This window comes from Paralichthys olivaceus, chromosome 2 (assembly GCF_024713975.1).
Source record: "Paralichthys olivaceus isolate ysfri-2021 chromosome 2, ASM2471397v2, whole genome shotgun sequence".
Classification (NCBI taxonomy): Eukaryota; Metazoa; Chordata; class Actinopteri; order Pleuronectiformes; family Paralichthyidae; genus Paralichthys; species Paralichthys olivaceus.
In genome coordinates this window covers 28,710,901-28,736,733 of record NC_091094.1, presented here as the reverse complement: position 1 = coordinate 28,736,733, position 25,833 = coordinate 28,710,901, and the positions used below count along the sequence as shown (strand labels likewise).

Genomic DNA, 25,833 nt, shown 5'->3' with positions numbered 1-25,833 from the left:
TACAGTCTCCTTTCTTAATTACATTACAAATGAATGAGTGAGTCTTTTGATCACCCACATGATTTAATTACTTACTAGTAATAGCAATACTAGACATCAACAATTCATCTTTATTAGATATGTACAATAAGCATTTTCACCTCTAATTTAATTTCAAACTCAATCACTGATATCTTAAGTACATAATTCACCTAACCGCTCACTAGTAAATGTCTTTTTTCTTCTCTAACAATTAATTTTAATGTGTTGCAATTCTCAATATAGATATCTCCAATTGCTCTTAAAGGTACAGTGTGTAGAAGTTTGTCTTGTCTTGAAGTTGCATGTTGCAGCTGAACACCCCTCACCTCACCCTCTCCTTCCAAACATGAAAAAGAAACTGTGGAAACCTTCAGTTGTCATAAAAACTCAAAAGGTGTTTAGTTTGTCCAGTCTGGACTAATGTAAAAAAAACATGGCGGCCTCCATAGAGAGGATCCCCTCGATGTAAATATAAAGTATTTAAATATAAAGGGCCTTTTCTGGGGTAAAGAAAACTACAATTTAGATGAAATTAATTAGTGAAAACATCATGAGGATTATTCTACATTAAATATCTGCCAATAGATCCCTTTCACCTAAATCTTACACACTGGACCTTTAAATCACAGATTTAAGTGTAAATCTAGATATCTAAACCTATACTCAAAATTAAATTATTGCAATTCTAACAAGTAATTTAATTTCTAGTAACTTTCCACTGGAAAGTCTGGTCACATCTACATGATAGAATCTTTAGATCTCAAACATTACAATTCCACCAGTCAGAATTGCATATATTTAATAATAACTGAATGTAGAAGAGTACATCTCCAAAATACAATTTTTACATGTCTAAATTGTTATCGATTAATATTATTAATTATTAATAGACAGTTGGTGTTGTCAGAATGACAGCCTGATATGTCAGAAGTAACACATGTTAGGCTAACATATCCAAAAGGATTTAATTAAGACCTATTAGACTTTGTAACTGTTGATATGTGAATTGGAAAATTACGTGTCCATTATTCAATTATTTAAAAAAATTGTTTAGTGTCAAATCCCAAGGCAGTAAGGTCGAGAACTTATAATATTATAGAGAAACCCAAACGTTCCCACACCGACCAATTACTTAGACAACATATGTGAGAGGGAGAAGTGCTCAATGACATACAGTGTAACTATATCATAACTAAGGCATGGTTCAGAGTCATAACTATCTGCTTTATCAAAGAAGAATGTTTTAACTTAAGGTTAAATGAAGAGATGTTGTCTAGCTCCAGAACCTAAAGGAGTCTGGTAGCTGAGGGCTCCACTTCTCATTCTTCTCTTACTGTATGGAGCTAAATTCAAGACAAACCTTATCAAACAAACAATGTTTTACAAATTCCCCACCATTCACAAACACTCTGAGGATTGCAGAAACAAAGAGCCTTCCGCATTTCATGTACAAAAGGAGATATTCCAAAAGTCCGACAATAAAAAATATCCTGTGACTTTTTGGTCGCGATTTTTCCACTGTTGTGTCATCCTGAGGATTTTCTCACAAATTTCCTGAGTAATTCTCCCTCCAGGCCACAACAGCAGGTGGCGCTGTGAGCCAATTTATAGGCACCAGGAAGTCAAGAGTCAAGAGATTGAACCCAAATGAACGCCACAACCACCACTATTCAGTTCAATTCTGTTTTATTTTATGTGTATAGCGCCAAATCATAATACACATTATCTCAAAGCACTTTACACAGAAGGTCAAGACCTTAAAATCTTACTAATATAGAGAAACCAAACAGTTCCTACAATGAGCAGAGGTTTGGTGACTGTGGAGAGAAAAACTCCCTCATTAACAGAGAGAAACCTCGAGCACCAGTGCTAAGAGTTATTGATTATTATTGATAGCAGCAACAATTCATATCATAATTAGTTACTAATAAGTATTGTTGTTCATGATAATAATGGTAAGGCAAAGTAATAATAATAGTAAGGCAAGGTAATAATAATAGTAAGGCAAGGCAGGTTTAGATTGCAGGAATACAAGGTTACTATTTGTTACTTTAGTGGACTCAACAAAAGAGTGCTCCTCTTCCATGAACATCAACAAAGCCTGTATTGTATATCTACTGTAAAATTGTCCTTGCCAACATTTGGAGATAAAATTCATTTTTAACTGATAGTCAGTTAGTTCAGCATCACTGTTGAACTTGGTGGACCTGGCAATTTAGAATGCGATGGTCATTTATGCACTTCTTGCAGAAAATCATACCCACTATCTAAAATTATTTCAAGAACGATGATTCGGGGTGAGGAGTGGAAATGAAAGCGACACCAGTCTCCCTAATTCAAGACAGTGTTGCTTTAGATAATCTAATCTCTATCCCTTCTTATTCTGTGAATTTCTGTTCAGTTTTTGTATAAACAATCAAGAAGGACAAATCTGACGTAGGTAATATAATTCCAAAAAATGTAAGAGCTGCAATTTAATTTAAAAACTAACATTTTCTCTTTTCTGTTCTAAACATTTTAATGCTTTATATTTGTTTCATCCACATACATTTGACAGCTCAAGCTGTGATCACTGGAGGGCGCTCTGGCGCTTGTGTAGTGATTCCTGCTGAGGGCTACTAGCCCCTCCAATGAATCACAAGAGTGACGATGTAGAGAAGATTGTCAAAACACAATGACGACTGTTTTATTGTAAACTGCATGCAAGGAAAGCCTAAACTTTATTCCTGTCTGGCTTTATCTAGCACACAGTATTGTAAAAGGTTAATACGCAAGAGGATTAGGGCTCCTCTTTTACACTGTGGAGAAAAAAAAGTGAGTTCTGACTTTAAACTCAGAATTCTGAGTTTTTTCTCAGAAGTATGGGTGCCTGTAGCGAACCAACTTCTGGGGCGCACTAGAGTGGAGGGAAGAGTTACTATACATCATATCTGCAGCCATTTGCTCGTTTTTACAAACACCAAGCACCAACACATATCTTCTTCACTCACCTTCTGCTCTTCCATGAATGAAATGGCAGAATTCTGAGAAAAAAGTCAGAATTCTGACTTTAATCTCACACCAGTTTAACCAGTTTTGAAATTAATATTTTCCCCGGTTCATGACCCATGTCCAATTTGGTCAAAGTCAATGTTTCATTTTGAAATGGTGTAGGAGAGTGTACTGATGAAGAGCTAAGTGAAATTAAGCATGACTCAACACTAATGTTGATGCCACCCTGGCTTCAAATACATTTTAAATATGCAAGACCGGCCCACTACACAGAGGAAGAGAGGAGGGGGAAAGAGAGAGAAAGAGAGAGAGATCTAAGAGATCTGTAACCATCATATTTATAGATGTAATGATGTTACTAATGATAGCAGTACCAGTTATTAATATTAATAACAATCACGATAATAATTCTTGTCTTATCATTGTTTTAGACCCTGTTACAACCAAGGCCCTGACACATATTTTTAATCATCACCATATCAACTCCCATTTGTACCCTGATAACACACAACTGTATACCTCTGTTTCTATTATCGGTTTAAATTATTTGAGAGAAAATATGAAAATTTTAAAACTGGATTATTGACTCACATTTAAAAAAAAAAGAAGCTAATTTGGGATTTTCTTGCTTGCTGAATTGGATTACCTAAAAGGAAAACTATAGCTCGTTCAATATGCTATAGCCAGAAAGAAAGCGAATACAATTACACTGAAGACCCTGCACTAACTACCTGAACCTTTCCGAATGGATTTTAAAGCTATTTCAATTGTCTAGAAGCTTTGGACTACCCTCCTCACAACAGATGTTTACTTTCATGTTCAAGTCATCAATGAAATCCTCTACTTTTACTTTTAAATGTCCCTCATGTGATTTGGACATGCCTCCAATATTAATTACATGGTAACATCAACAGTTTCAAGTTAAAAGTTAAACTTTATTATCGTTCAGCATTTTTAAGAAACTGTTATCTAATTTTTCACAGTGAAGATTCCCACTGACCGAAGCACCCTGTGCTTCTTTTTCCTCAGTTTGATGTATGATAATATGATCTATGAGGTAACATTACTAGACTCTCACCACACACAGCGTCCATGTCACATCACGCCCTAATGGTGAATTGTGTTTGTATTTCATCATAGCTCAGACTAGCTGTGAGAGGCTAAACCACTTACAGGGATTAGGAAAAGGCTAGGTGTGTTCACACGTGTGGACCTGTGATTTCTGATCACCACTTCGGAAACACTCTCCATGTGCTTAACGCCATTATGCGCCACTGAACAATAGTGTGTTTGTCTGTACAGATGAACAAATACTGAACCACATCACTCCACTGTCAGACAGCTATATATATTATTTTTGGACATGAATGGTTTACCTGCACTGTTGTGACATATGGACTTAAAGGTCCAGTGTGTAAGATTTAGGTGAAAGGGAACTATTGGTAGAAATTTAGAAACATCCTCATGATGTTTTCACTAGTTTTCTTCATCTAAATTGTAGTTTTCTTTACCCCAGAAAAGACTCTTTATATTTAAATACTTTATATTTACATCGAGGGGGACCCTCTCTACGGAGGCCGCCATGTTTTTTACATTAGTCCAGACTGGACAAACTAAACACCTTTTGAGTTTTTATGAAAACTGAATCTACCACAGGTTATTTTTCATGTTTGGAAGGAGAGGGTGAGGTGAGGGGTGTTCAGCTGCAACATGAAACTTCAACACTAGATATCACAAAATTCTACACACTGTACCTTTAAAGCCAGGGCCTCTGAGGAGGATGCAGCTATACTTACAGTACAGTGGTCCAGGGTCAACAGAGGCCCAAGTGCATCTTATTATTTACAGTGGTTGCTTATAAAAGATTTTTAAAAAACAGTTGAGATTAAACACTAACTTTAATGTATCCTGTGTTACTCTCTGTGTTTCACCTGTGCACATGACTCTATCTGTCTTTTATCGTGTTACTGAGGTTATCCGATTCATTTCTTTACTTTATGTAGAGGTCTCTGCATTGACAGGGGTCGACAGGTGCTTCATAGGCTATGCACTGACATGTGCTTACACCTCTCCAGATATCTGTGTTACTTTACCTAAATATTACTGTCGTCTCTTTCCTAACCTCCTGTCGCGTCTTCTTCTTCGCGTCTTTGTGCTTTGGCTCAGCCACACGCTGCTTAAAGTCTGGTGGAGAAGAACAGCAGTGACATCACTCTGTCTTCCAGTCCCTTGTGTGTGTGGGTGTCCCAAGAACGCGCTCGCAGGAAGTTCCTATCCTGTCGAGAGCGCGACATATGACGTAAGTTGCTTGCCGCGCAGTGATGATGGCGTCGCGTGAACGCGCAGTAAAAGTAATGGCTGCTCTGGATCGGCGGGTGCCTAGCCTCGATGATTTCGTGGGTCAAAGCTGGAGTACCTGGGCCGAGTGGGCCGGTGTGACAGCGGCAGATGGTAAGGAAACACCTCGACGTAAACACTGGCAGCTGCAAAGGCTTTTTACCAAACAACACTGGTTTATATTCGTGGAAACGGAGGACAGCGCTAACCATGTTACCCAAACAAAGACCCTGCCGGGTCCTAGCGCTGGGTGGGTAACATGTTGCTCTCCTCCAGGTCCCACTACAAATGCTCTCTTCTAGGAAAATAAGTGATGGTTATTAAGTTAAAGCCATTACGGTGTGCGCTTTACTGCCGTGGCCATGATACATGCTGCCAGTGCTTCAGGGACACGCTTCATTGTGGTGAAAGCAGCCGGCAGCGGCGGCTCCAGAGCAGTGGCTAGTGTGGATGGTCGGGCGAGCAACTTCTCGCTGTGGAAAGCTACAGTAGCTAGCAAGGAAGCCAGAGTAGTCGCTGACGACGAGACAGTTAGCGTTAGCATGCTAATGGTAGCATCAGGAGGGCTGAGAGCAGACACCGGTGACGGAGGCGGAGTCTGTGCTGTTGCCACCATGTAAATGCTGCTGGCCCAGCCTTTGATGTTAGCAAACGTTACCCTGTCTTCCTGTACCTTCATTTTTACGTTGCCCTTTAGCTGCCAGCGTCGCCTCCATTTGACTGATGTTAACATCTCTGTGTGCGACAGGACATCTCAAATGTGAGACTTCTGCCCCAAAAGTGCTCTTGCCCTTCTTGGTTTAAGTATGTGCGCTCAATCATTGTCTGGCATACCACCAAGTGCTGCACAGATAAAGTCATCCTCCACCAAACAACACAATTACCTGCTTGCTGTTGTAGAACAATTTAGTGGCCCAATGTGGAAGAGAATCTGTCCTGCAAATTAGTCCTTTACATAACACAGCTTAAGAGCCTGTTAATGTGCAAAATCTATGTAAGGCCATCTTTGTGTTGAAGATGGATCTGACAATCAACTGTTGGAAAGCATCTTTCCTCCCAAGCGGCTAATCGAACATGTATGTGAAATGCCTTGTTTCAGGGCCTGATGGGGAGGACTGCAGCAAGAATGGCAAAAAGGCTGCGGAGGCCATGTCTCTCAGTAAGGAGGGTAAGTCTGAACGTCAAAATCTGCAAAAAGTAGTCAAGGCTGTTGTAGTTTGTGAAAACATTTTAACTTATCTGATCCAAGAGTCTTAACACAGACGTAAGCCACACAATGTTACATTAATGCCCTTGTGGCAAATTAGTGATATTTGATAATGGGCTATATCTGAAAACAACAAAGCACAAACTGTTAACATTAAATATATAAAGTTACATTACTGTGCATGTACAAGGACCTGTACAGTGAATTGTGTCTCAGCATCTCTTGGGTTTCCAGCCCTGCCCAGAGACAGTAAGTAAATGGAGCCAATGGTTCACAGAGACCTGGGCGAGTATTAAAGCTAGGTAGTGTAATGCCTAGGCAGCTTCTGGTCCCTAGCCTCAGTGTCTGTAGCTGTAGCTGTAGCTGCAGCTGTCTGACAGACATTCACCATTTGTGATTGTTTAAGCATAATATGATAAATCAAAGAGTTATTTGATAATATTCATATGCAAGTATATTCACTTTGTCCCACCAAAGCTGCATCTGCATAAAACACTCAAAATAATAACAGTGGATATTAATAATAATCAGCCAAAGTCCACACACTCCCTTAGTTTGCATTGATGTAGGGATTTGTTTCAGTTCATATTTTGCTGAAATCCTTGAGTTGCCAGACTAATATACATTCATCCCATTCACTTAGTCTGTTCAGGAGCATGTCTATCTCAGCTCAAACTAAATATGCTTTCAGATATGCACTGAACTCTGGAAATCCTCCCGAAATTCTCCGGAGGGGATGTATGTGCAAACGCAAATGTTCAAGTGAAAGCCTCCGGACTGTTTTTGGACTTTCTCTGACCAGTCTCTTACGCTGCTTTCAGACATGCACTGAACTGGTCACTAGTTTACTAAATCTGCAGGTATTTTGCTTGTGGGAGGAAACCGTAGCACCCAAAGGAAACCCACTCAAGACAGCATGACAACAACACAAGAGTCCCCAATCATTACATTTACATATTTTTAAGAAGTGGGTATTTTATTTGTGTATTAATGTTGTCCATCTTGTCCATTTGTCCCCAGCTGTCTCACAAATAGACTAGTTTCCTCCTCTGCAGCCTGGCATACGAGTGTCTATGTTTTTCCTTACCTCATCCCTTTCTCTCTCTACTCTCCTCCCAGACATGTCCATCTTTGGTCTTTATCCTGGCCATGATGACTTCTACCTGGTGGTGTGCAGCCATTGTGGACAAGTAGTGAAGCCGCAGGCCTTCGAAAAGCACTGTGAGCGGAGACATGGCCCTGTGGCCAAGCTGTACGCTAGATTGCGCTCGCCCACGCATGCACCCCAACCCCAGCAGAGGCCCCACCATGGCCACTCTCCTTCTCATGGGACCAATTCGGCTTCTGCTTCATCCTGGGAGGGTAGAGGTCAGGGTGTAGGCCAGCTACGGGCAGCCCCACCGTCACCTTCTACCCCACCCCAGTACAGACACTCCAAGAACTCCAAAGATGCAGTACGGTAAGAACAGAGTGCTCTAAGATGGAAAAAAAAAAAAGCTCAATGGTCACATTCTGAATCCTGCTTATAAATGTCTACTTCACTTTTTCACCAGGATGCAGACAGCTCTAACAACAGGACAATAGATTGTCAGCATGCTGCTTCATTTTCTCTCTGAGAATTAGATGAGAAGATCAGTACCACTTTCATGGTTGTCTGGTAAATGTAGGACAACAGATAGCTTACTTAATACTGTGAAACAGGGAAACAGTCTAACTCTGTCCAGAGGTAACAAGGATGCTTAGTTACTGCACCTCTAAAGCTCACTAATCGACACATTATATTGTATTCTATGTTAAAGATTTGTTGACTAAAAAGCAAACCTGGGGGTTTCATAAGGGGGTTATGTTACGGGCTATTTATCTTTCTCGCTTGGGCTGACATGCAGACACATGCACTGACTTAGCTAATGGCCTTATACTTCTTGGTGTCCATATTGATTTTTTTTCTTACCATTGCATTATCAACACTGACCACCACATAACAATTGATACTTTTCTTTAATGGGTCAGATCTTTGTTGCATGCATTCATTTGTTCAGCCCATGCGCATTTTGCTCCCTCTCTTGCTCTCTCACTAACACTCAGACACACACCGACACATACACTGACAAACACACACATACGCAAACATAATGTTATAGTTGAGAAAAAGCAACATCATTTGGTCTTCACAAACACAATTGAAGGTATTCATTCATGTAAGGAGCTCATTCGCTGATACTGACTTGCTCTCCTGTATATGTGTGTGCCACCCACATGCACCCACATGCACGCACCTGCACAAATATATCATAATTTCACGACTGTGGAGCTGACGGTGGCCAATTGGCCAAGATCATTTTAATATATCGCCCAAACCTACTTTGAGCAGTAACTGAAGCCTTTGCATCACTGCGAGGTTGTTAGATAACTGCACTGGATAAGAAGGAGTCCAGCTCATAGCTACTGAAAAGCCTTGTGAATTGCACTTCGACACCCTCAATAGTTTGTCAGTTAAGGACCATCAGTGTGTATGTCATTATTTTCTTTGCATTTCATAATAACAGTATATAAATGTTGATACAAGGCAGTCAGATTTGCATGGCAGATTTATCTGGTTTTCATTCCAGTTTCAAAAATAATTGGCCTACAAGCAGAAGAGATTATCTCACTGCTGCCAGTTTGATGCCATATTTGGTTGCATCATGTTACAGTTGTAGATTTGTGTAAAATTAAGTTGTAAAGATTTGCTTCTGATAAATAGAAGAAAGAGTAGCAAGAGAAAGTGTGGAGGAGAGAGGTAGGTACTAGGTAGGTCATGTCAAGTAAGGGTAAAAATTGGCAGTTTCATCGTGACATCAATTCTTTGGGAATCAATGCAATATTTGCCAATATCACAAAATATGCAATGTTTTAGGTGCCTAAGATCGAAAAAATATCATGTCATCAGTTACAAATGTCAACTCACAAAAAGCAACAGAAATATAATTTCACAAATGTATTTACAGACTTGAGTTCAGTTTACTCATCCTACATTTTAATTTAAAACACGTTGCTTATTTTCTTTATTCAAGAGTGTGTTTTTTGTATGAGAGCAGGACTTACTGATTTTAGGTTCACATTTTGTAATGCTCTCTGTGCTTGCACTCAAATATACCCTGCTTGTGCTTACATTTTCTGTGCTATAGCTTCAGTGTTTAGCTCCTAACACTCTGTTTGCTTCTGTGAATGTGTACAAAATCTTCTCTTGGATCTTTTCCATCTGCTCCTGGATTTTATTGTGCAACAAGTCAGTCAAATTTCCCCGACCAATAGAATGCCATGTGTAGTGATGATCAAAGAAATTGTCCTGCCCACGTTTTGTGTCTATTTTGTTTTGTATAGCTGTATAAGTAACTTTTATATTTAAAAAAAAAAATTGAGATATTTGATTTTGTGCTCCTTTGTGACCAGAGATCAGCTGGGAGCCTGCTTGTCGTTTTTCTTCAAGCACACTTACGTTAAGCCAGTGTAGGGTTAGGGTGTGTAGCTGTGTCGGGCACGAGTGCATGAATCTGGTTAAAGCAACCACCCGTTCAGAACTTGCAAAGACATTAGGCTAGCACATCCACAACAAGGGAAGGACAATTGAATTAGTTAACACTACACACAGCATTCTATTTCTTGGGAAAATTTTACCTGATGAGTTGCACAAAAAAATTGTAGCGCAGAAGAAAAAAAGCAGACAGCAGACATTTCACATTCACACAGAAGCAGTGTGAGAAGAAGAGCTGATGCTGGAGCACAGGAAATCTAAGCACAACGATAGATAGTAATAGAGATAGGGGAAAATAACCCAAGGTTTTGCAGCACTTCACTGTGTCTGTGACAAGGCCCTTTCCTGGAGGGAGATTACACAGACTGTTGGTAAAGATGAGACATTTTGCAGCTGGTTTGTCAGGGAAAGGAAGTGCACACAAGCCCCAAGCAGTGCTCCTTGATGAAACAAGCTGATGCTTGTGTTGTTCTGAATGTGTTTTTTTTTTCCCCTTTTTCTGGCGGTGGTGTTGTATTTTTCTCAGCGGGGACAGTAGAGCAGACTGCACCCAGTGCTTGCCCCTTAAGGGTGAGAAGGGCGGAAATGGTCACTGTAACACAAAGGCATTTCAAAATTAGGGCACATCAACAATACACTTTTGCTTGGACACATTATGTTGTTGCTCATGAATAGATATATTGTACCAGGTCAATGAATCGTTTCGCCTCTCAAATGTCAAATGAAAAGTCTGTTTGAGAGAAAGTTAGGATCCAAACAGACTAGATTTGGTCCATGATGGTGATCCTGTAAGAAACTATCACTGTTGAAATGTAAATTAGAGTCCAGCGTCAACTGGCTTCACATGTTTTGTCCTTTGCACCTTTAGTTGGGATAACTTAATTTGAAAAATATGTAGTAATATGTATGGCATTTTCTTTCCCGGTCATGCAGACATTCCCCACTGGAGAAGTTGTCCTCATACAGCAGTCACACAGAGCCATCAGTTTTCAAGCAGCCACCGCCTTTGGAGCCTCCGATGAGCTCGCCACCCCCATCACTCAGAGATCCCCCCTGGCCGCACGGAAGCACTCCACCTGGTAGGCCTTCGCCTAGTGACAGGGCACCCACCCAGAGCCAGAGGAAGGACTCCCCTCTGACCCCTGCGGTGCCACCCCACCGGATCCCCAGACCCTACAACAAAGTGGCCTCCAGTGAGTACAGATGGAGCATTTGGGGTAATATGGAGTGAGAGGTTGTGGGATGAATAGATTGCATATAGACTTTCGAGCGATGTGTACTTTCCATGTAATAATGGTCCTATTTCTTAGATCTAGTCTAAAATCTATAAAGGGGAAGCTGCAATGACATAAAACTGCACACTATTATCAGAATCATGAAATTCATTCTATAACCTGAAACAGAGTACTTGGCTCAAATTATTTTCAGATAATGCATGCCTCTAAAGTGTCCCATAACTGAAGTCTGCTGGTGTCATCTGTTTACTGAGCTGTTTAGACTTTATACAGAGCCAGTATGAAGTGCAAACAGCTTTATAGAGAGACATCTGGCCAAGATACACAGCACATGATGAATTTTGTTTATCTTGATCACATTTGAGAGTTTGAGTTCCACCCTCCATCAGCTTGGCATGCCGGGTGTACATACTTAAAACAACACTGTCGGACCTGCTTTGGTGATTCATGTTGTAGAGGTGTTACTATGAAGTACAATGCAGAAAGGCTTATTCGAGTATTATACCCCTATATATCTTTATATATATATATATGCTGTATATACCGTAAATTACCAAATAATAGCCGGATTTCAATTAACCGCAGGGTCCCCTTTAAACGCTGGGTGCAGGTCTATATTTTGATAAATAACCGCCGGTTCCAAATAAATGCCGGGTCTAATTTTTATTTTTTTTTTTAAAAGACGTGACCACTGACACTGCATGTTTTTCTTCTTTGCCTTTTTCACGTATTGCGCTTGCTTTCTGATGATCGCCATGGCTCCGGTGCAGCAAAAAAATAAAAAGTACGACTTGAAATTCAAACTTTCTGTCGTAAAAATACAGAGGAAAACTCAGGAGAAGCAGCCGCTAGACGTTTCTCTGTCACAAGAGAGTGAGATATTGGCGTTAAAATAAAACTGAGCTTCAGCATCTGTCCGAGGAGGACAGCAAAAGAGCCAGGCTGCCTGGTGGAGGTAGGAAGAAGGCTAGCGAGTTTCAATAAACGTGGGAATGGGTTATCAGCAAACGAGCACGCCACAAGAGAGTGTCCCGCTAAATGATCAGTGCGATGGCGAAACAAATGTACACCACCGTGAGTGACAGCAGAGATGAGGAGTTTGCCGCGAGTGCTCGTTTCCTCTGCTGCAACAACTTCACTTGCAGAAGACGTACAACTATTGCCCAGAAGGATTTTGTGTGGAAGAAATTAAACGCCTGTCCCAAATAAACGCCTGGTCTGTTTAGTGATTGAAACAAATAAACGCCTGGGCTATTATTTGGTAATTTACGGTAGTTAAAGAAGCTAAAATGAGAGCTCTCTGTATTTAGCCTGATTGTCTTTGTTTTAGCTTAGCTTTTGTCTGAGATACAAGTGACTTACATGCGTGTTCTCAATTCTCTGTGTCCTCAGATGTCAGGAATATTGTTTATATTGTGTACACTTCTTATAGTTGTAGGACTGGTCATTCTCAGCACTGGAAGGCCTGTGTTATCAGTGGCCTGTTGGACCATCAGAAGAATCTGTATGGATTCTTTTGATGGTTCTTTCTTACGGTCATCGACTGGCAAACTCGACAATAACATGCTATTAAAATGCATCATCTGATATTGGCCAAATATTTTTCTTAACATTGATCTTGGTATTGTGGGTAATCAGTGCATCCATAATTATGAGACAGGATTTATCAAATCTGAAGAGTCACCATGATCTTACATCTGGCCATCTCTACAATCACTAGGTGGGATTAAGTTGTTTCGTGGTTTAAAGTAAATATACCAGAATTTAAAATTAAGTCAAGTGGTCAGACACAGACTGGACATCATTTGATTATTTAACACACTTTGGTAAAACAGTTTGAAATAATTTGAATGATCTTATTGTGTTTAATAAGGTACAGTAGGTATTTGTTGATATCATTGACTATGCAGTGTAGAGATGCTTACATCTTTTAAAGTGTTTGTTGACTGTGTTGACTTTATTGCTGAAACATTGTTTTTTGTCCATAGAGAGGGAGTGTGACTTGGATAAACACTGCGGAGTCCTCGATCCTGATAGGAAGAAAGTCTGCACTCGCCTCCTGACATGCAATGTAAGCTCCAAACACACTTTACTTCACCAGACTAATAGCCCTCTTATTTTGCCTCAGATTGTCTTGCCAGTTTGTTTTTTCTTTTGTCTGTCTTCATTTCAATTTTTGTTTTCTCTCTAGATTTCTTACTGTAGTTAAAACAAAAGTCAAGAGGATTAATATAAGTGTCCAGTCCTGTCACCTTTGCTTTTGAGCTATTTAGTACACAAGAGAGTTTGTGTTCCCCTCACCACTGTGACAACAGCCATCAAGTCAGATAATATTAATTGTGGCTTTGTCAGACAGTTGACAGCAAACAGAAATCTGATGATGGCTTTTTAATATTCTAAGATTCTACATGGGGAACTGGAGTGCACTGGTGACTGTCAGTCCAAAGAAATGATAGATGGTTGATTGATAAAATAGTTTCAGTCATCATTTTTAATGACAAATAGTTTTTGGAGGAACTGCCTTTTGGTAGAGCCTATTTGTCATGCCTCTGTGCTTCGATAGCCAGTGGCCATTTTTCAGGTTGTCTGTCCATCCTACTCTTGAGAACATGCAATCTCATAAACACCTTAAGGAATTTCTTCAAATTTGGAACATTCAGTCGGACTCAAGGATGAACTGATTACATTTTGGTGGTCAAAGGTCTCTCACTCACACACATACGCATGCGTGTCTCTGTATAGTTGTGAGGACACTCATTGACATAATGCATTCCCTAGCCCCTTACCCTAACCTTAACCATCACAACTAAATGCCTTACCCTAACCTAAACCTAATTCTAAACTTAACCCTAAAACCAAGTCCTAATCCTCAAAAAGTCAATTTAGTTTGTGAGGACCAGCCAAAATGTCCTCACAACGTCAAAATGTCCTCACAACGTCAAAATGTCCTCAATCATGATGTAGAAACAAAATTGTCCCTCATATCTATAGATAGACACACACACACCGCATTACTGTTTATGTACTTTATATACTAATGTAGAAAAACACAGTGGAAACTGTATATAGGTATCACAGATATGGTGTTCATTATGGGTATTTTCATACATCTTTCTTTATGTTAATATGATACAATTGCAATCTTTTAATATGTTGATTGGAATACACGTGTGACAAATGATGGGAAAAAGATGGTTAGAAAAGTATTGATCTGCCATCAGCCTCCAAAGCATCAGTGCTCCTTGGCATCATTTCTACCTGTCTCTGACCGCAACTGGAGGACGACCACTAAGATAGTCTCTCATTAAGTGGTATGATGATGGTGGCTAGCTGTATAAACCATTAGTTCAAAATCTCCAATGGTGTTCTATTGCATTTTACTTATTTTACATTTTTTTAACTCATCATTCATTTAATATGTGTTTCCACTAGGGCTGCAACTGACAATTATTTTGACAGTTGATAATAATCTGTTGATTAGTTTTCAATACAAGCATAGATTCCACTCATTGACAGCGCACACTTCCTGCAGTTCTTTCATCATACAGTTTCTGAAAGTCATGCTCAGATGTGGCTCCTATACTGTTAGTTGAGGAACACTCTTTGTTCTCACTGGAGCTGCGTTTCTCTCTCAGTAACTAGGAACCTTTGCACAAACTGCGTTTCCAAAAATGAGGGTCTAAATGTAGTTGTGGTGAAATGGTTCACCCCCAAAAAAGTTTGGGGTGGGTCTTGCGCGTAAGATGCCTGACAAGTCGAGTACTCCAGCATTTTGTTTTCTGTCAATCTTCATAATAGCTCATAAAATCTGATTCCTCACTTAACTTCTAGAATTTCAAGTATTTTGAATTTGTTTGCAAGTGCTCTTTTCTATTCCAGCTTGGACTCATTATTCCCATTTACAAAGCAATAAATCCTGATCAACCGCTGCATGATTTGAATCCCCTCCATGTTTCTTTTTGATTGTTTATGTACTGTTGATTGATTTATATATCATCTTTGTCGTCTGATTGACTGGAGTGGGATCAGCTTATTGTAGCTGTCAGTTGTTCATACGGGTCAGGTCGGGTTGGCTGCGTTGTCTGGGATGATTTTTTATATTTTTTTTACACTGCACATGTCTGTAATCATGGAAAACAAACAATAACCATGTGTGTCGGGGACAAGTTAACACAAACTCTCATCAACGGAATTGGGCTCTAATGGGTCTGGACATAATCAGAATGCCTGCCAAAATATGCACAAATTGGTATGTCAATGAGAGACTTTCGTACAGCACAAACACAAGTTAACATCTGCTTTAATCTGCCACCATTTGTCAAAAATACAGTTTTTTCAGTCACAAATGACAAATTCCCAAAACACTCAGTTTTGCACAAAATATTTCGGTGAAAGTGTAACAAAAGTGATTTCTGTGTATGTACTTTGCTCAGAGATTAGAGAACCTCATCAATCAATAAATCCAGTTCTTCTTCTCCTTTGAGGTTTAGTGAAGTTAGACCCACAATACTTGACCATGCTGCCGGGTGTGCCATCCAACTTCAGTGCGTGCAATGCATGTTACCTACTGTAACTAAGAAATGTTCCCGTAGAGCTCACTGATGCAGAATGAGGCTGATTATATAAAACCGATGCATTGTGGAGATGGTATCAGTTGAGAAATACAGCTCGTAGTTTAAATCAAATGTATGCGATTCTTACAGCAGGGCTCCTGTCAATTTATTGTGTTGACTTTAAATCCAGCTCAACTGCCTGTGTCCTGGTCCTCAGATTCACTCCATCCACCAGCGAAGGAAGGTGGTGGGCCGAAGCAAGAACTTTGACCAGCTGGTGGCAGAACTCAAGACCAAGGTTCGGGAGAAAGGCACCCATTCGTTGGACGGAGGCTCCTCCAGTGGACGATCCCCCAGCCCAGAGGCCCCCAGGGAGCAGGCTGGGGCACCGCACTGCAGAAGACCTCTGGCCAGCCTCCCTGCTTTCAGGTCGGTGAGCTTTCCTGAAGCTTATGTGTACTGAAGTGTGCATGGTGATCTCACCTAGGCAATTTACAAAAATGTTTTTATTCTCACTTGTTCTCTGATAGACTCACACACACAGTTATATTGTCCTGAGCTGTGTGTTTTGCTCATCCCCTTCTCTTTATGGAAAATTAAATATCACCTATCTGCAACATACCTACACCTGCCACATAGTTAAAGCTAAATGCATCTTATAGTTAAAGCTATGAGCTCAACCTCCATTTTTTGGAGAGGGTTGGGAAATGGCCCAAGGAAGAACCCGTTCAATTCTGGAGTGGATCTGAATACATAGGTGGAAGTGGGTTTTTCTTACAGGCAGTGCCACCTTAATACAGTAAAGGCTAAAGCATTTCCTTTTCAGGTTTAGATGCCACACACAAGCCTAAACTGCATGCATGTGGAGAGCATTAAAATAACTATAAGACTTTAGTAGTTTGATTCTTGAATTGAAAATCTTTTTTGTAAATTACAGACTTGAAATAACAGCAAGTCTATAATTTTATAACGTAGGAAAAGATGGAGAATATCCCTTGTATATTTGAAGGTCTACTGCACTTATTAAGATGCCAAGCACCAATTATAGTGAGCAGATAATAGCCACCACCAGCGGATGTTAGGGACATATCTTGTTGCAGGCTTTTAATCGCAAGTGTATTTTTTTGGGCACATTTTTTAGAATATAGGACTAGATGGTGAATATCCCCTGTAAGTTTGAATGGCTTCTGCACAATTTAAGTTACCAACTAACAGTAGATGTTAGCAGGTGGTCATGCATCCAGCACGGCTCGGCTGTTAGCCTGAATCTTCATTTATAAAGAGTCACATCAGAGAAACGGAGAGCTTATTAAAACGTTGGACTTTTTGATGATCCACCATCTCAATGACAGACAGGTAAGTGTGTGTGTGTGAGAGAGAGAGAGTGCAGCGCAGGCTGCATTTTTAGGTAGTGCAGCACTTCGTACTTAGCTGACGTCCTCTGATCCGGTGAAGTTTCACAATTTATCCAAAGTATTTTTTTGCCTCACTGCCAATACATTTGTTTGTAGCCACCGCCACAATATCAACACTGACCACCACAGAATGATTCTGTTTTCTCCTGCATGCAGCTCATAATTATTGATTCATTCAGTTCTTTCTGACACAACTATGTGTGCCTATACACAGACACACACACAAACGTGGTATAAATCTGTAAACTCAGACTCATTTTGCCTTCAATTATTTTTCTTAAGAGCAGTGAGGTGGGTTTTCTGGTTCTCACTGTCCTCAATGATGTTTCCTCTGGATTTATTTTGCTGTTGTTTTTTGTCCTTAACACAAACTGTTTCTTGCATCATGTTCATGACTGCGGTGCTCATTTGATGTAGTTGAAGTCCCTTGTTAAAGTGCAACAGAATCATTGTCAATTAGAAAGGAGATTGCACATGTATAAGGATCATAATAGTATTATGATCATTGTATTGTCATTCTAACAGTTTGTTTTGTTCTACAGTCGATCCACCGGTGTGTCAGAGTGCACTCCAGAGGACGAGAAGCAGCGGCAGGATGAGGGAAGTCTCCGAACCCAGTCACCTCTCGTCCATGGACGAATCTCCAGTGATGAAAGTGAAGCAGAAGGACCAGAGGAGCCATTAGAATTCCCATCTTCTTGTGCACATCCGAGACCACTAGCGGTAAGCAGTTTGTACCTGAGTACAGAAACTATGTCTGAAAACTTGTTGGATTTAAAAAAAAAAAAAAAAACTTGGGATGGACAACCCCAAGGCCCATTACTAATTTTTTTAGCTGACCACCAAGGAGCAGAAAATCGTGGATCATGCTCATAAATATGACCATGGTATAATGTGACTATATCAAGTTCTTTTGGGCTGCTTTGGAACTGCTTTTCACGAACAGAAGATGCTAGTAAATAGGGTTGGGTGATTTGCTGAGTCCATCCTGACTGTAAAAACATCATAATTTGGTTGTCATGAACACAAATGACGGTCATATTTAATTGCACACACAGTGGGGAAGTAAGATCCAATCACAAGTGGTCCCAGCACTTTTTGACATTGCGTTCGCTGATACTAGTGTGCACATCTGCGCCCTGTGCATAACCATGCATGTACACTCATACAAATATATTGTCAATCAGCACTGGTTGGGCTGATTGGAACATTTTCGCTTATTGCCCCACTCACTTGTAAACCAAAGCTGAACGTGTTTATGCTTTATGATGAACATACAACACTGTCAGATACTGTCAGACCTCTTTGAGCTATTGTTAACCATGTCCAAAATGTCCATATTTTAAATCTGATAATAACACCCATTAATAAATCTCAACAACAGAGCATACTAGATCATCCCAGATTGACAAGTCTTTTTTTCTCTCCAGGTGTGTTCATTTGGGAGCCATGCGTTTGGTCATGGCATCTACACGTTTGACAGGAGACTTCACCACCTAAGGTCGGCTCTCAGCAGTATGCTGGAACAGCACATCAGCGCCCACCTTTGGAAGTAAGAAACCGAGGCTCACATTCCTTTCAATGTTTGCTTGAACTGGTTTTAATCTCTGGAAAAAAATGAGCTGTCAGTACCAGATGGAGGACACACCTACACTACAAGTGTTCAGCCCACTAATGCAAATTAGCTGCTATATTTAAGATCATATGCTCTACCACCACACATAGCTTTGAAAATGCTATGTGGTGAGTTTTTTTATTATTGCTACAAAATGAGTGTGTGTCACAAGGGAAGATTGGTTATTCTGTATGGTTAACATAAATGTGACTACGAATGTATGGGCGTCAGTAAGGGGGAGGTAGAGTATGCCCCTACATTTGTCCTCCTCCTTTCTGCAAGGGATGAGGACACATGGCCTTCACACTACTATAATTCCTTGCCATACTAAGTCCGTAAATGCATATCATGTGATCATCCCATACACCAGGAATGCGCATGCTGCTGGACACTGGAATTGTCACCGATTGCTGGAATAATTAAATAGGACACTATGCTAATCTTATCGCAAGTTTGATGGCTAAACAACGACGCTAAGGGATGGCTACTAACTTACATTGCACTAACTAGCACTATTCTACAAAACAAGGGGGGAGTTCAGGGTTCAGCATCTTGCCCAAGGACAGTTTGGCATGCAGATGTTGGGTCCGAACTGCCGACCGTCTTGTTGGAGGACGACCACCCTACCCCCTCAGCCATGAGTTTGTGTAATTTTGGTCAGTTCTAGTTTATATTTCCTTAGTTCCTCAGAGATTTCCCTCTGTGGGAATTGGTGAGGTGTTCAGACAATTATTTGTATTCAAAAAGGATACCCACTCTCCTTAATCAAATAGTCTATCGATCATTACTGGGTTTAATCTGTGATACTAATTTTATACTCAGAGATCTCTTAAAGGGTTCTTGAGAAAAAGGAGATCGAGTCTATTTCCAAGTCCATTACATTAAGGCTTATTTGTAGAATCTCATCCACTGTATGGATAAGTGATGGCTACATCAGATCCTGTGTATTGTAACACCAGTGTGTAATTTACTGCTCAGTCACTAATACATGAAGCAGATGGTGTTTTCTGCACCCCAGAATAGCAGTGGTGAAGAGACTGTGATGTTGACAGGAAGATGATGACTGGTTTCTCTGAATATCAGTTACTATTGACTGTATTTACATGCATGTGAGTGAAACATTCAAAGCAAATTGGCTTGAGTTCCATCATGAGAGACCTGCAGAGACCTTGCTCCTTATTACAAATCTGTTTCAGTGTATGGTATGGTAAAGAGATGTCTTACCCAACCTGCTCCTACTATTGCTCAAACTGATACACGGACAATCTGTATCTAAACTATATTCTGATTATTATTAGGAGCAGGGTTCAAAATTTGATTCTCTTATCAATTGATCTTCATTTCATAGTACATTGATTCAAAAAAGGCAAGATCGATCTTTTAATATATGCCTTTGCCCTCAAGCAATCCCACTTTTTGCATGAAAGTGTCCCCAACATTTTGGTGCTGCTTTTGTGCTGCTTCTCTCATCTCATCACTGTGTCTGGGTGTTGAGAGTTTACACTCACACGTGTCCTGTGTTGGCTGGACTTACACTCTCACAGGAAATCAGACATTTACCAGCCATAGATGAAGTGAAAATATTTTGGCTTTAAACTGAGAGAGGAGAGTCCATTAACGTCCCCGCTGCTGCAAAATGATTAGAGCAGGAGTGCCAGCTGGTTTATACTGCTGTGTCAGTATCCTGTCAGTGTCTTCCTTTCCCACTCCCTGCTGACCTGCGCTCACTTTACTCTTAACAATAACACCAACACTTATCAGAAGTTATTAGGACCTGAACGGTACTTGAAATTCACTTTGTGATTTATTAGGCACACATTTGAACACAAAAAATTCCATTTTGACCTGCCAAACACAATACGTGTGCAAAGCAGGGACATCTTGGTTAAAGTGACTGGAACGATCCAGATTCATGATCTAACACCATTGATTGATAACTTAATACATGTGATTGCCAGTTTTTGTGTGTGAAGAGTGACAGAGAAGAGCGCAGGCACACAATCCTAGAGGAAACACTGGAATACTAATCTAAAACTATTAAATAAATAAATAAAAAAGCTCATTTAAAGCATGACCATCCCATCCAGTTTACCGAGCTGGTAACATATATCCTGTGCCAAATTTGTATTCGTTATTAGGGCAATATTTTTAATTTTTCAGTCCAACGTATTGTTTTTTTATTTATGTTTTACTTATTATATTTCAATATTTTTAAATACCAATGTCAGACTATGGCAATCATATGATTCATAGCAATAATTTATGGGACATATATCATCCAACAACATTTTTCATCTTCACCTTTAATATTTATATTATATATCGTTATTATATTGTATTTTTAAGAATGCACACAGTTTGCACAGCCATATTGGTACAGAACTTGTAGCCCTTTTTGAACTCCTTTTTCTAATTAAACAAAAAACAATATTGTTGGGCGGCTGTGCCTCAGGGGTTAGAGCGGTCGTCCTCTAACCAGACGTCTTCCCCATTGCGCATGTCTGGCAAGATACTTAACCTGAAATTGTAATCACAAAGAAAGCGCTGCACATAAGACACACTGTATGAATGTGTATGTGAGTGGGTGAATGTAAAACTAGAAAAGTGTTTTATAAATACAGACCATTTAAACTTGAGAAAAGCATAATTTTTCACAACTTAATGTTTCAAAGATAACTCAAATACAAACAAAATGCTTGTTTTTATGATTTCATTTGTTTATGGAAAAAAGCTATCCAAAATAACCTTTCCAAATGTGAAAAATTATTAATTTGATTAGTTTCTAAATCAACCACTTGATTGATAATTAGTTTCAATGTCATTAGCCATGCCCAGGCATTATTATTGGCATCTGTGTGGCAATGTGAAGGAGTCAGAAAGGTCTCAAAAGCAGCGAATGATGCCACAAACTAATTCATTTTAACAACAGATGTGAAACAAAGTCATGTAAATCTATAAGTTGGGAAAGGATCTCAAAGCCATTTTGACTCTGGTACTCCAGGGAACCACCGTGCACGCTGCAAATGAGGAAACCTAACAGCGGTAAATCTTACTGCCAAAAAGGTGTTTTACTTAATTTCTAAAATGTATGTTAATACGGGTTCTAGAAATAACAATCTTTCTATTGCCGTTTCTGATCAAGTTAACAATACTGAACACTGCACTGTACATGCTTTGTTACACATTAATTCAACACACACTAAATTCTTGAAATCAGACAGTTCAGTATATGTGTTTGATATAATGATTTGTGGATTTATTTTCTCTCAATCCAGGAAAATACCTCAAGCCACAGACCTTCAAGCTCCACCTCCCTCAGCCAAGACCATCACTTCCTCGTCCCCGTCCTCCATAGCCACCATGTCATCACATTCTAAAGTCCGAACAGGAAGTCATATAAGCTCCTCTCTCAAAAGTGCGTCCTCTTGCTCCTCTTCATCATGTCGTGGTCCAGGGAGACCCCAGACAGCCATGCAGTCAGAGAACTCTGCGGGCAGTGGTGGCAGCAGCAGTGGTGACAACATCAGTGGTGGTCACCTGGTGTCTCCAGGTAAGCCTGTGGCAATGTGTCAGAGCAGTCCAGGGCGACCCAAGAACCCTGTTGGGCGTCCCAGCAAGCAGATGCTGAAGCTGCGCGAGGAGGCTGCTGCTGCCGCTGCCCTCCGCAAACGCAAAGCCCCATCGCAGGAAGGGGAGCACTCGGGCCCTGACAGGAACTGCATCATTCTCCAGGACCGGGGCCGCCCACCCTCTGCCACCTCCTCCTCCTCCTCATGTTCCTTTTCTAAAGCCACCATTCCCTCACCTCTTCCACATGGACAGACCAATGGCACGCTTTCTCCCAGCAGCAAACCTCGCCCACAGCCCTCCCCGTCAGAGTCCCACTCGCCAGCCGCCAAGGCAGTTTGGACCTACAAACGGACACACTCTACTCTGGGCCATTCATCACCCCCAGACCTTTCCTCCACGACCACCAACAACTCCCATAGCCGGGCAGGTATGGGGGACTCAGGACTACACGGGCAGGCCAGTGGGAGGGGCTTTGAGCACCAGGGACTTGTGAAGAAACGCAAGGGGGGAAGCATAGAAGAGCACTCGCCTTCCTCCAAACCCTCAGTACACCGCCTGCCCTCTTCCTCCTCTTCCAGCTCTGCCACCACCTCCTCTCCACGCTCTAATTTCTACCCCTGGAAGGACAGTAAAGGCGGGGGGCTGGCTGGGGGTGTGGAGAAGAAACTCGGCACACAGAAGGTGAGTTTAGTCAGAAAAGCAGGGAAACTGAGCAGCACATGGGCTGGTGAGAAAAATAATTTGAAAGTTTAAGTTACAATTAGCAGCTATTCTCCTTGAGGCTTTGTTTCTAAATGGGATTGTGGGATCAAATGTAATCGAAAATATGCAAAACAAAAGCATTGTATTTGAATATTTAGTGGAAAATCCTTTGCAGTCAATAACTGAAGTCTTTGACCCATAGAAAGGAGCAGACACTTGGGTTATGCTCACTGTTCCTGCACTGTGGCACACGCCAGAAATGACATTTCCTCTGGCGCACTGCATCATTTTGTCTGATGGTGCACTTCCCAGCTTTTCTATTGCTCTGGCCGGCGACAAAGTTATGTTTTCGGGTTGTCCGTCCATACAAATGTCCATTTGTACATGCGTTGCATTCTCGTGAACGCAATATCTCGAGAATGCCTTGAGGGAATTTCTTCAAATTTGGGGCAAATGTACTCTTGGCCCCAGACAAAGGCTGATTAGATTTTGGTAGTCGAAGGTCAAAAGGGTAAGGTCACTTGACCTTACACTGTTTTGAACGCAATTGTCAGGACTGTCTTAGACTCAAGGATGACTGAATAGTTTTTGGTGGTAAAAGGTCAAGATCACTGTGACCTTATAAAGCAATTTTTGTGAATGCGATATCTCCAGAACATCTTGAGTTGAGGTGTATTAAAATTAGCTTGAAGGATTGTAGTTAAAATTTGGTACAAATATTCACTTGGACTCAAAGATTAACTGCTTAGAATTTGGAGCCTGACGGTCAATAGTCAAGGTTACAGTGACCTCATGTTCCTGTGAATGTGATATCAGGACTGCCAGTAGGGTATTTCTTTACATCTTGCACAATTCATGTCGACTCACCTCTTTACCTCTCATAATGACCATAAACCCCAAAAGATTAGACCCTACATTTGAGGTTATATGTCCCACACTATTGTTTCAACTATCATGCACATCTGTTAAAATTTAAGCGGGTACTTAAATGTAGTATCCATTAGAGCCCGACTGATTTATTGGTTGTCTTACAAACATTGGCCAGCGTGAGGCATTATTTCAGGAGATCAGTGCATGAAGAATCAACAACATGTGCAACTGTCCATATTTTTAGGGACTTGATAGTAGGCGAGTCCCTACCCGGGACTTGTGGATGGTGGTCTGTGAGCCTTTGACAACTTATCATGTCTATAGTGATGCCAGCATTAGTTCTGCTCTTACAGAATCTTAACTATTATCATATCTAACATAGTGATAATGGTCTGTATTTATACAGCGCTTTTCTAGTTTTGATGACCACTCAAAGTGTTTACACTACAGTTTGTCATTCACCCATTCACACACACAGCAAATGGGCAGCATCTCTTTTTCTATGAGGGGCAGTTTGGGGTTCAGCATCTCTCACAAGGACACTTCAGCATGCAAATGTGGAAGACTGGAATCAAACCCTCAGCCACAGCTGACCCATAGACAGTGGCCAAATATTCACACTCCAAATATTTCAGATGAAGGTTTGTCACCCCATCCCCAGGCTATGAGGCTCAGATCTGTCTCTCCCTGGCACCTACCTGTGACCCCTGAGAGACAAGATGGTGGGAAACTATAGTAACCTGTCGTACCGAGAGACACTTTTATGTAAAGGAGCAATTCCCCCCCTAAAACAAAAAGTTAAACATTACAGAAGTGTTTTATCGTCAAACTTTTCTTCTGATGCTGACTCTTCTGACACATTATAATTTATTTTTTATGTGAATGTACAAATTGGTTGATAAAATTGAAGTAATAATTTCAAATATTTATTTTCCCCCACAGCCAAAACTGCACCATTAAGTGTGCCTGCCTTACAAGCCACAATGAGGGAGCCAGCTCTGCGGCCTCTGAGGCAACAGGACTCAAATATATGTGTGTCTGTGTGTCTGTTTATGTGTGCGAGCGTCTGTCTTTTCTCTATTGAGCACATGTTGAAGTATGAGTGTGTCAGGTTGTTTGTATGTGCAGAGTTAGTGGAGTATGGATCTGCTGTGTGTTTGCTGTTTGGATGAATGTCTGAGGAAGAACTCGGGGAGGGAGGGATGAAATTCAGAGTATGGATTTAGAAATACCTCAAGACCATCCGGTTATGCTGCTAAATTAAATATGTTGGTTTATAAAATGGATTAAAATGTCCTTTACACTTGGTTTCTGTGACTATGTTTTTTTAAGGATATTATGTGTTGTATTGTTCCAAGTTTCCATTTTATTTACATTAATTCAACAACGGCATTTGACAGTTTCTCATGACGGGTGTGCATTTGCTGTTTTCAACACTAAATAGAATCTATCATGCTCACAGTAAAACGTCTTCATTTTAATTCAAATGTCCCTAAAAGTGATGTCCCATAAGCATGGATGGAGCAACTGTTTTTCTTCAAATTTTTATAATAGTTGTTTAATTACTGTGCGAGGTTTAACTTTGAGACTTCAACTTTGTAGCTGAATTATCTGTTAAAATTGTCAAACCTTTAGCAAACACGCATTCAAAAAATATCTGGACAATTTTTAACTGAAATATGGTGACGGTGTCTGTAAAGAGTAAGAAAGGTTGCTGTTTTACTGATTGTTAAAAGGAGCACTTTTTCAACCTGGTAACCAGGATGGACTCTTTGAACCACATTTATCACTGAAATGAATTTA

At 40.5% G+C, this 25,833-nt stretch overlaps 1 protein-coding gene across 1 annotated transcript; it reads left to right on the top strand.

Moving 5' to 3' along the window:
- The first annotated feature begins 5,247 nt into the window (after positions 1-5,247).
- Positions 5,248-25,338, top strand: atxn7l2a (ataxin 7-like 2a). Its single transcript, XM_020104281.2, has 10 exons — positions 5,248-5,463; positions 6,449-6,517; positions 7,676-8,015; positions 11,004-11,263; positions 13,294-13,376; positions 16,076-16,287; positions 17,816-17,996; positions 18,704-18,825; positions 22,164-23,139; positions 24,973-25,338. Exons 1-10 carry the CDS (start codon positions 5,334-5,336, stop codon positions 24,988-24,990), a joined length of 2,391 nt encoding a protein of 796 aa, XP_019959840.2. The 5' UTR covers positions 5,248-5,333; the 3' UTR covers positions 24,991-25,338.
- The last annotated feature ends 495 nt before the right edge of the window (positions 25,339-25,833 follow it).